Source organism: Sapajus apella, unplaced genomic scaffold (genome assembly GCF_009761245.1).
Source record: "Sapajus apella isolate SASKATOON/1434 unplaced genomic scaffold, GSC_monkey_1.0 scaffold15, whole genome shotgun sequence".
In the NCBI taxonomy this organism is placed as follows: domain Eukaryota; kingdom Metazoa; phylum Chordata; class Mammalia; order Primates; family Cebidae; genus Sapajus; species Sapajus apella.
The window spans coordinates 32827173-32838986 of record NW_022436955.1 but is presented as its reverse complement, the minus strand read 5'-3'; the positions used below and the strand labels follow the sequence as shown (position 1 = coordinate 32838986).

The window sequence follows — 11814 nt, the reverse complement described above, 5'->3', positions numbered from 1 at the left end:
GAGCTGCGCAGAGAACTCAGCCTGGAGCCTTCAGGTCCCCGCTAAGCACATGTACGTGTGTGTTAGCCATGTGTGCACCTGTGTGTGCATAGACGTATGTGTGCATGTGTTAGGCATGTGTGCATGGATGTATCGTGTGTGCACGAGTGTGGATGTATGTGTGCCTGTTAGGCATGTGTGCACATGTGGATGTGTGTGGATGTGTTCGGCACATGTGCAAGTGTGTGCGTGGATGTATGGTGCGTGTGTGTCAGGCACGTGTGCCGTGTGCACCGGTGTATACACATTGCTCTGTGTGTGCACCAGCTGCACAGAGCCAGTGCCTCTGCTTCCAACCGGCTGTGTGACCTCGGGCCAGGCTCCTCACTGCGGAGCCCTGATTTTCTTCTCTGTGAAACAGCAGCGTCTGTCATCCTTTTGGGCTAGGATCCTTGGGTGACAAATGACAGAAACCCTCTTCCACCTGCCCCATCAGAAAGGGAGTCTTGGCTCAGGAGCAGGCCAGGGCATGTCCCTGCCACCAGTTCTCTGGGTAGTGTTCTTCCCAGGCAGGCCGTGCCCACACAACCATGCCAAGTGGTCCCTGTCCCACAGCTCCCCAAGCCAAGAAGAAAGCAGGGCTGCATGAGTCCCAGGACTGAGTGTCACGGGCCAGCTCGGGGCGTGTCCATCCCCGAAGCAGGCACTGTGGCCTGGGGGCAGCAGCCCCTGACTGGCCGGGCCAGGGTCCTGTGTCCACCCCAATGGACCCATGGGGTTAGAGGGAGAAGGAAAAGTATCATTTTATTAGTACGTGTGTCTCGGAGCTAAGCTGGCCTGCTTTCTCAGGCTGGGCATTGCTGGTGAAAGCCAAATCCTCACAGCTGAGCTGGCAGACATCAAAATACAGGCATGGGGGCCTGTTTTGTCCCTGCTGTCAGGCAAATCCTCACACACACCCCAAACACCCAGCAGCACGGAGCCAGGGTGGCCCAGCCTGCCCACGGGCCTGACCCCAGGGCTGCTGCCTTCTGCCATGAGAGGCCGGCAGGAGAAGGGAGGGTGGGAGGAGGGCGCTGGGGTACCCACAGCCATTCGCCACCTGCTCCACAGGGTCTGGGAGCGGCCACGTCCCTGTAGTGTGACAGCTCTGGGAAGAGATGCTCCCTCCACGGTGCCAGCTCGCCAAGCATCCTGCCCACCCGTGTCTCTGGGAGCAGCTCCCGGGGGCTCAGTGGTGGCTGTTCTGAGGTAGGTCCCACAGCACCGCCTGCTTCCTGCTAATATTACTGACCAACACCCCTCGGCTTTGTCTGAACCCAGAAACTGATGATTTCTGGCAGGAAAGCCACAGGCAGGCGGCTCAGGACCCCGACACACCCTCTGCCCAGCCGCTGAGACCCCCCCCACTCACTCACTCAGGGCCCCGACACACCCTCTGCCCAGCCCCTGAGACCCCCCACTCACTCACTCAGGGCCCCGACATACCCTCTGCCTAGCTGCTGAGACCCCCCACTCACTCACTCAGGGCCCTGACACACCCTCTGCCAAGCCCCTGAGACCCCCCACTCACTCACTCAGGACCCCGACACTCACTCTGTCCAGCCCCTGAGACCCCCCACTTGCTCAGGGCCCCTGACACCCTCTGCCCAGCCCATGACTCAGCGCCCTGACACTCACCCTCTGCCTGAACCCCCCGACCTGCTCAGGGCCCTGCAGCCTCCAGATGTGGATGGAGGGGTGTTCTCTGGAATCCTCTCCATCCTCAAAGAGACCAACGTTGGTCCTTATGAAATTCACGGACTGGCCAGGTTACCATGGTGATACCTATTATCCCTGCTTAACAGATGATGAATCAAGAGCTAAATATAGGCCCAAGTGAGTGAGCGAATGGATGGATGGATGGATGGATGGATGGGTGGATGGATGGATGATGGATGGGATGCGGGGATGGGTGGGGGGATGGGTGGATTGGTGGATGGGTAGATGAGTGGGTGGATGAATGGGTAGAGGGGTGGATGGGCGGACAGATGGATATGTAGATGGACAGATGGGTGCATGGATACATGGGAGGATGGGTGGGCCTAGATTCAGGGTTAGGACAATGTTTTTCCCATTCAAGATAATTCAGGTGAAATCTCAAATTCAGGGGGAGGAGGCTCCTGCAAGTGTCAGTGTCTGGCTGCACAAGCACCCAAGTGTGGCTGGCATCACCCAGGCTTCACCCAGTGCCCCCAGCCCGGGTCCCCACGGTGCAGGCCATGTGGGAAGCACCCATGTCGCAGCCACAACCCTCACTGAGTGGGTTCCAGGTCTGGGGAGTCCCAGGAAGCCGAGTGGAGCTCCTTTGGGGGTGGAGGCAGCCATCGTCCAGTTTACCCCCTCCCCGTGCCAAGCCTTCGCACCCCTGGGAGGGTCTTCCATTCAGTCCGGGGGTCCCTGGTGTGCTGCCTCTGGAAGATCCCCTGCCGCAGATTCACCGGCCCACCCACCAGTGCCAGGCCCAGTCCTCTGGGGGTGGTGGGGGAAGACTGAAGACACAAGACACCTGCAAGGGTTAGGGTGACATTTTATTAATCCTGAAGCCACACAGGCAGACCCCACAGGCCTGAGCACAGAGGCCAGATGGCAAAAAGCACAGGGCGGGTCAGGGGCACCAGCAGGGACAGAAGGAAGCTGACTGTGGGGACAGGGTGTCCGGGTGCCCCGGGCTTTCTCGGGGGCTGGGGTGCTGCCTTGCTGGCCCTCCCCCGCAAAGATCAGATGCAAAGCAGAGCCCCCAGCCCGTGCCCCTTCTCACTGGGGTAGGGTCTCCCTGGATGAGCTCCCAGGCCCTGCAAGTCCCTCACAATCTCCCTCCCTGCACCCACCTGGCTCAGGCAGGGCCAGGCATGGGGGCCTATATTTTGTCATCCTTCAGCCTTGGGGTCCCCAGACCTGGTGGGGCCTGGCGGCTTTGGGGAGGTCAGAGGGAGCTTAAGGGACCTCCAAAGGTGCTGGAGATGGAAGCTCTACAGCCCCACCTTCCCTGACCCTCCCCACCCCCTCCATGTCTTCATGGGGTGCAGCGTGGGCTGGCCTCTGGGGCAGGGGGGCCCAGGCCTCTCGGGGGCAGGCCTCTGTGGCTGTAGTACTCCACCACCTGCTTCGGCACCTCAGCCAGCACGCACTTGGCCAGCGCCGCTGGGGACGCCTGGAGGGCAGGACAACGTGATTACGTCTGGGACCTTCAAGATCGTCTGTCTGTCCCCACACCTGGGCCACAGCCAGGCCTCGTCCTCCAGAGCTGGGGCCTTTGCACCCTGGTGACTTCCCGCCCCCACCAGGGGCTCACCTGGGGCCCGGGCCAGCCTTGCTAAGGACGTCGGCCACATGAGGCTGCATGTGGGTAATTCCAGCCCCCCAGGCACAGAGAGGAAACAGGCGGCCTGGGAGGTGAGGCAAGGCCCCCTCCACAGCCCAGGTCCCCCCAGCAAAGCCCAAGTGTGTCTGTGTGGCGTGGATGTCCTCCTGCAGAGCTTCATGTGTCTGTAACGTGTTTCGCTGTGTGGAATGTCATGTGTGTCTGCCTTCATGCATGTCTGCAGCATCTTGCTGTGCAGAGCCTCAGGTGTCCGTGTGGCACACACATCTTACTGCAGAGGCATGCAGTGACATGCGTGCCTCACTGTGTGGAACCTCGTGTGCACTGTGGGTGTCTCACTGGGTCACAGAGGTTGGCAGCAATGGGGGATGGATCCAGCTACATGCTGGAGCCCCGAGCCCCTCATGCTGTTCTCTGCATTTGTGTAGATTTGATGAGCTTCACAATGGGAGGCTTTTCAGGTGCTGAAAGCCCCAGCTTCAGGTACTGCTCTCGATCAGTGGAGAACAGCCTGGGACCCCCAGACGCAAGATGGGACCTGCCACGTCCATTGGCGTGAGCCTGGCCTGGGAGGGCCTGGGGCAGTGGTATGCACAGGGACCCCAGGTCGGCCTCTGCCGAGCCCCCCGAGACACTCACGTTCTTGAGCTCCCGGAAGGGCACAAACTGCACTATGTCTCGGAGCGCAGGCTCACCCCGGGGGGAGCGCAGGACGCCGTCATCACCGTCCAGGACCTGCATGTCGGTGAAGTCGGCGTTGCCCACGCCCACGATGATGATGGACATGGGCAGGCGTGAAGCGCGCACGATGGCCTCCCGTGTGTCGGCCATGTCGGTCACCACACCGTCCGTCAGGATCAGCAGGATGTAGTATTGCTGGGGGCAGAGGAAGAAGTGGGCAGCACCGCACCTGCTGTGCCCACGTGCACCCCGCAACCCATAGGCCCCCAGAGAGCCCAGAGCGGCCTTCGCGGGTCAGAGCTTCCTAGGACCGCCTTCCAGAGGGTGACGTCTGTGTCACAGGCATCATAAGCAACGATGGGTCAGGGTCCCCCACCCCGCCCTGCGGCGGGCAGTCAGCTCTGGGCCTCCTGTGCCCCAGCTCAGAAAATGTCCACAAGTCTCACGGAGGGCTCTGGAGGGGATGCTATGAAGCCCGAATTTTACAGATGAGGTTGCGGTGCCAGATGGGTGGTCTGAGGCCAGAGAAGGAGAAACGTCCACTCCCAGGAACCAGACCTGGACCTGCACACCCTGGCTCTATCTCTCCAGGGCACCTGCTGTGCAGTAACAAGACAGAATGGAACTTCAAGTAAAATCCATTGCTTAAAAAAACACCCACTTGAGGGGCAGGGGGAAGAAAAAAGAAAAAAACCCACTCAATCATTCTGCTGAGACTGCGGACAACAAGAAACGAGAAACAGGGCTCGCCCGAGCTGCTGCCCCGGGGCCGGGCGGTCCCTGCCATGGGCAGAGCGGAAGCCCACAGCAGCCTCTCCCGGGCTGGCCTTGGCTGAGCCCTTCCCATGGAGGGTAGATGGGTCCTGGAAAGGAACAGGGGCCCCGGGACCCGCTCAGATGTCACTTTCTCCAAGGGGCTCTGCTCTGCGCCCTCCCCATTGCCCCTCTGGAGCCCCAGGCCTGTGGGAAGAATTACCTGTTTGCAAGTCCGTCTCTGGTCCAGGGCTACATGCACCCACAGCTGTGCACAGCCTGGCTCTCAGCCCCCAGATAAACAGCCCAGCCTCAGAAAGCCCCCCACCCCCTGCAAACTGTGCAAATACCAGGCACCAAAACCCACCGTGGGGCCTGCTAGGACGGAAGCTTGGTGTCTGGAGAGGGATGGAGGGCTCAGCTGATCATGTCTGAGTCCTCATTTCAACCCAGGTCTAACCACAGAAAACCATGTCACAGGTAAGCACGGGAAACACAACTCCAGACAATGGGCAACGCCAGGAGTGGTGGTTTAGGTGTGACCAGGTGTCCTGGCTGTTTAAAGAGTGCTTATCTTCATGACAGGCTGAAGCTGACATGCACAGATGAAACTGTCTGAGACTCGCTTCAAAACACCACGGAAACCTGACAGGCAAACCCAAGCCTGGATTCTGGACTGGGTCCTCTGCCAGGAATAACGCTGCTCGGGAAGTTATTGTTGGGCCAATCAACGAAACTGGAACACATTCTATGCATTAGATAAAAGTATTGCATCTAAATAAAATTTCCTGAAATCTGTATTTGTGCTGCAGTCATATGAGAGGATATCTTTGCTCTTATGAAATGTACATAAAATATTAAGGGGTAGAAAGCATGACACTGCAACCTGCTCTCAGTTCACAAATGTGTGCGCCTGTGTGTGCGCATGTATGTGTGTACGCATGTGTGCATGTGTGCGTGCATATGTGCTCATGTGTATGTGTGTATGTGTGTGTGCGTGTGTGCTTGTGTTTAGGTATGTAACCTGTGTGTGCACGTGTGCATACGTGTGTGTGCATGTGTGTGCACATGAATGGATGAGTGTGTGCATGTGTGTATACATGTGTGCGGGAGCATGTGTGCACGTGTATGTGTGTGCACATGTGCATGTGCGCACATCTGTGTGCATGCACGTATATACGCATGTATGCATGAGTGTATGCCTGTATGTGTGCGTGTGTTCATGTGTGTGCGCATGTGCACATGTGTGTGCGCGTTTGTGTGTGCGTGAATGTGCAAGCACGTGTATACATGTCTGTGTGTGCGTGCGTATGTGTGTGTGCATGTGTGTGCAGTGCCAAATTTAAAAAGCGTCAGAGTATCACAATAATATTTGCATAAATTAAAAATAGATGCAAGCAGATACAGGGTTCCCATTTGGCATGAAGATGTAACTAGATGTAGGTGATGTTTGTTCATCACGAATGTACTCAGTGCCTCTGAACTGGACACATTAAAACGGTTACGGACACATTAAAATGGTTACAGGTGGCTCACACCTGTAATCCCAGCACTTTGGGAGACCGAGGAGGGCAGATCACTTGAGGTCAGGGGTTTGAGACCAGCCTGGCCAACATGGTGAAACCCCACCTCTACCAAAATATAAAAATTAGCCAGGCATGGCAGCGGGTGCCTGTAATCTCAGCTACTCGGGAGGCTGAGGCAGGAGAATCTCTTGAACCCGGGAGGCGGAGGCTGCAGTGAGCCAAGATCACAGCACTGCACTCCAGCCTGCACGACAAACGAGACTCCATCTCAAAAAGAGACAGAGAAAAAGGTTACAATGGTAAATTTAAAACTGTGCATATTTTATCACAATAAAAAACTGAGAAGATAAAACAGACGAATAGAAAATGACACGGACACGAAGCGGAAGTGTGACACGTGAGCAGCTCGTGGCCCCCCCGCCGCAGGGCCTCGGACATCTTCTAACTTTTCAGTAAATTTAAACTTATTTCAAAGTAAAAAGAATAAAACTTTTAAAATTCAGAAAGGGGTGTAGACAGGGCCACTCCTGAGCTGGATGATAAATCTGTGGGGATTTATTCTGCTATTTTTTGACTTTTTCTTTTTTTGCTTTTTAGAGACCGGAGTTCGCTCTGTCCCCCAGAGGGACAACCTCCCAGGCACAGGTGAGCCTCTAGCCTCAGCCTCCTGAGTAGCTGGGACCACAGGGGCACACTACCATGCCCAGCTAATTTTTTACTTCTTTTTTGTAGACACAGGGGTCTCACTCTGACATCCAGGCTGGTCTCAAACTCCTGGACTCAAGCAATGCTCCCACCTTGATCTCCCAAAGTGCTGGGATTAAAGGTACAGGTGGCTGCACCGGGACTGTTTCTTGACTTTTGATGTTTGAAATTCTCAGTAATAAAATATTTTTTTAAATGGAAAAAAATTAAGGATAGAAATTGCTTAAAAAGAAAGGGCAAGCCTGGGCATGGTGGTGAGCACCTATGGCCCCAGCTACTCACTCAAGAGGCTGAGGCGGGAGAATCACCTGAGCCCAGGAGGTGGAGGCTACAGTGAGCTGTGATCTCGTCACTGCACTCCAACCTGGGTGACAGAATGAGACCCTGTCTCAAAAGAAAAGAAAAGAAAAGAGAAAGAACAAAAAAATAAAAGAAAAAGAAGAAGAAGAAGAAGAAGTGTTCTTCTGTCACTCAGAAGAACAAATACTGCATGATTCCACTTAGAGGAAGTATTTATAATAGTCAAAATCATAAAATCAGAGAGTGAAATTGTTACGAGGGGTGGGGGAGAAGAGCACGGCAATGAAAAGTTACTAATCAAGGGCATAAAATTTTCATTTAGAAAGATGAATAAGTTCTAAAGATCTGCTGTGCAATACTTCTCTAAGGTAAATAGTCTTTATTGCACACTTAAAAATTTGCTAATACGGGCCGGGCGCGGTGGCTCACGCTTGTAATCCTAACACTCTGGGAGGGTGAGGCAAGTGGATCACCTGAGGTCGGGACTTCAAGTCCAGCCTGCAAAACCCTGTCTCTACTAAAAATTAAATAAAGAAAGAAAGAAAAGAAAAAAAGAGAAAAGGCACCGACGAACTCACTCTGAGCAGAAGGCACACTTGCCTGGCTCACCAAGGTCCATCCTTCCCTGGCCACACGGTCAGGGTCTCTCAAATGGGCTGCTCCTGGCCAAAGTCCCCGTGCGTGCAGGATCACGGGCAGCTCAGCACCCAGCACCCAAAAGGAGGGGGCAAGAGGAGCTGCACAGCCCTGAAGGGGCCCCTGCCCGCCCTCCCTGCAAAGCCCCCGCCCACCCTCCCTGCAGAGCCCCCGCCTGCCCTGCCTGCAAAGCCCCCGCCTGCCCTCCCTGCAAAACTCCTGCTCCTGGAGCTTGGCTTGTGAGGGCTCTGTGCCCAGGAAAGTAAAATGTGGGGGCTACCCCCTTCCAGGATGCTGGGCAGTTGGGCAATAGGGCCACACATGGCCAGCGTCTGGACAAAGTCAAGGTGGTACAGGAGGAGAGCAAGGTAGGAGCAGCCCAAATCAGGGGCCAAGGCCTGGCGGGGCCAACCCCGGCTCTGCTCAGCCCTGGGAACAGAGCTGCTCTGGAGAACTGCCTACAACCCCCTCCACTTCAGAACTAAACTGTACGGTCTCCAACAAGAATGTCCTTAAATTGGCAGGTCAATGTGAACAGCTTCAGTGGGAGGCAGGTAGCTTGCTCTCAAAGGCTTTAGAAAGCAAACAGTTAATCCCAACACTGTGGTGAGGCGGGCGGATCACTTGAGGTCGGGAGTTTGGGACCATCCTGACCAACATGGTGAAACCCCATCTCTACTAAAAATACAAAAATTAGCTGGGCGTGGTGGCGGGTGCCTGAAATCCCAGCCGTTTGGAAGGCTGAGGCATGAGAATCATTTGAACCTGGGAGGCGGAGGTTGCAGTGAGCCGAGATCACACCACTGCACTCCAGCCTGGTGACAGAGTGAGGCCTTGTCTCCAAAAAAAAAAAAAAAGAAAAAAAGCAAGCGAAAAGTGACCCTGCACAGGTGGGGAGAGGCCGGGGAGGGCGGCTGGCCAAGTTACAGGGACTCTGAGTCCAAGCGAAGGGCAGCCCGGAGCTGCTACACCTCTCTTGCCATCCATAAATTTCATGTTTCTCCAAAATAAAATATTAAAAGAAAGCAACAGGCTGGGTGCAGGGGCTCACGCCTGTAATCCCAGACCTTTGGGAGGCCAAGGCAGGTGGATCACAGCATCAGGAGTTTGAGACCAGCCTGGGCAACATGGTGAAACCCCGTCTCTGCCAAAAATACAAAAATTAGTCGGGCATGGTGGTGGGTGCCTGCAGTCCCAGCTACTGAGGAGGCTGAGGCAAGAGAATCGCTCGAACCCAGGAGGCGGAGGTTGCAGTGAGCTGAGATCGCGCCATCGCACTCCAGCCTGGGTGACAGAGGGAGACGGAGACTCCGTCTCAAAGAAAGAGAGAAAAGGCAACAGGCTGGCTGTGACCCCAGAGACACATGCAGGGCCACAGAACGCGGAGGCGAAGTACAGCCCAGCGCCGCTCTCAGCACCATATCATTTGTGCAGAGTAAAGACACATGCAAACAAAATGGTGACGCGCATGCAGCCAAACGGTGGAACGGCAGAGGGGCAGCGTCGCTGAGCTGTGGCCACGACGCTGTGAGGCGATGGACAGCCCTGTGGCCGGGGCCCCAGCAGCGCCGGGGGAGATGCAGTCGGCCCGCTGTGGCCCCCGCACGCCCGAGCTCCATCCTGACGGCTGCCCCCTCTGCTGGTTCCCTCTGCCTGCCTGCCTCGCTGACCTCCACCCGCTGGTGCCCATGCAGCTGACCCCACAGCCCGCATGCACCACGCCCCCTGGGCACCTACAGAAGCTTCAGCGGTGCGCTCCTCGGCCGCCGCCACACGTGCCACCTTGGAGATGATGGGCGCCACGTTGGTGGGGCCGTAGAGCTGGACCCTGGGCAGGCAGTTCTGGTAGGCCTCCACGACACCCTGGATGCCTGTTGGGGGCAGGGGTTGAGCCGGGCCCCCTGCACCCCCTCCCCGGGCCTGCCGTGGGCGCCTACCTTCACACTCGTCGTCCTCAGGATTGAAATTGATGGCAAAGTCATGGGACACCTGGGTGGGGACAGGAGAGCTCCGTCAGCTGCTCCACCCTCCACAGCCCCCATGTCCCCCCTACTGAGAGAGGGAGGTTTGGAGCTTTAGTGGAAGTCGACCCTGTGCGTGGCCATGCTCTGCAGAGCCCAGGGACAGAGCGGGAGACGCCCCGGACCCAGCAGTGCCTGAGGTTTACATCAGCCAGTCAATCCCCATACACCATTTTTTCTGCTGAAGCCAGTTGAATTGTTACGTGCAATAGAAGATTCCAGACCAATGTGCTTCCCCATCTCCTGAAGGAACGTGGAGCTGGTCTCCACACACCCTTCAAGCTAACAAGTCCTAGGAAGTCAAAGGCCAACCTCTGGCGGGAAGGGTAACGTTCCCGCTTTGCGCCCCAATCCCATCCTACCAGGGATCCCTGGGCCAGGCCACCCTCTCCCGGGACCTGTGGGACGGGCGCAGCTCCGAGGCCTCGGGCTCTCCTACCTCATACTTGGGAGGAATCCGGGCTCCAAACCCCAAGGCAGAAAACCTCTTGTCGCTGGAAGAGACGCAGGCCGGTCACCAGGGGCCCTGAGCTCACGTGGCTGCTGTGAGGGCCGCTTCTGGGGAGACACGACTGGTGCCCAGGACACGAGGCCAAGTGCGGCCAGGCCCGGCGATCACGGCAGTAAGCACGGGCCATAATCAGGAAACTGGTCTCGGGCAGCAGATGCACCAGCCAGCGCGTAGGATGGGGAGCCGTGGACAGTCCCAGCTGCCCTCGGGCTGGCCTCCCAAGGCCATGCCTGTGCACAAGCTGTCCCCCTGCAGATGCCTCCTCGGGGGGCTCCTGGACACCAGGAGGGGTCATGTGGGGCCAAGGCAACCTCTGTGGCCCTCACGAACTCAGAGGGGTCTGTGGGGAAGAGCTCAGGGCGTCCTCTCCCAAGCTCCAGGCCAGGACCCTGCGTTGTGGGGAGGCGCTCAGGGCCCTCCCTGGCAGAGCATCTGTGGGTGAACCCCAAGCCTCTGTGGCCTCGGCTTGCTGGTCTGGCAAAGTGGGACACAGACGTCCCCAGGGCCATGTCGGCCTGAGACTCTGGGGCTGCTACGATACCCAGCCTTCCTCGCAGCTCTCCAAGCGGACCACCTCACGCACAGTGCCCACCTCATGGGCCCCAGGCCTGACCTGGAGCCCAGGGACGGAGCGGCTGCGAGGAGCCCAGGGGCGGAGCGGCCGCGAGCAGGGCACACCTGTCGTAGTCCTGGCAGACCTCGCCCACACACACCAGGGCCTTCAGGTACTCGTTGGGCTGGTAAGGGTTGATGTAGTGCAGCGAGCAGCTGTTTCGCGGGTCCCCGTTGGAGGCGGTGAAGTCGATGGCCACCTGCAGTGGGCGGGGGCGGGCCGGGCTGTGCTTCGCCGGGCTCCCGGAACCGCTCCTGACAGGTAGAGAAACCTCGCCCAGACCCGCCAGGACTCAGGGTCGGGGGCTGCGTGCATGGGTGGGGCTGTCCCCCTACTACACAGGGCCAGGAGGGGTCTCCCCAAAACCTGCCAAGCCCTAGGCTCTCTGAATCCCCAGGACGCCCCACTGGGATCACCCTGGCCTTCTGGGGGCCCGCCCATCCCTCTTAGCAGCCACCTGACCCCTTTACCACCCTCCGCTAGCAGGGCCTGAGAGGACCCAGCCTGGGATGACCCCTCCACACCTCCCACAAGCTGGCTTCTCACAAAGCCATTCCGGGGCTCCCTCAACAAAACAGGAACAGAGCATCTGCAAACAACACACGGTGACACGGGGCCTGCGTACAACACAGGGTGACACAGGGGCCTGCGTACAACACATGGGTGACACGGGGGTCGGTGTACAACACACGGTGACACGGGGGTCTGTGTACAACACACGGTGA

The 11814-nt window shown here is 57.6% G+C and overlaps 1 protein-coding gene across 2 annotated transcripts in view; it reads right to left on the bottom strand.

Moving 5' to 3' along the window:
* Positions 1-2539: 2539 nt before the first annotated feature.
* The window catches only part of CPNE7 (copine 7), an 18596-nt gene continuing 9321 nt past the window's right edge, over positions 2540-11814 (bottom strand). For both annotated transcript variants that reach the window (XM_032284727.1, XM_032284728.1), the window contains exons 10-15: positions 11155-11288; positions 10405-10459; positions 9882-9933; positions 9682-9815; positions 3983-4219; positions 2540-3172 (exon numbers count right to left, since the gene is read on the bottom strand). In XM_032284727.1, coding sequence (XP_032140618.1) covers positions 3035-3172; positions 3983-4219; positions 9682-9815; positions 9882-9933; positions 10405-10459; positions 11155-11288 — 750 coding nt within the window. In that variant the 3' untranslated portion in view covers positions 2540-3034. The remainder of the gene's footprint in view (positions 3173-3982; positions 4220-9681; positions 9816-9881; positions 9934-10404; positions 10460-11154; positions 11289-11814) is intronic.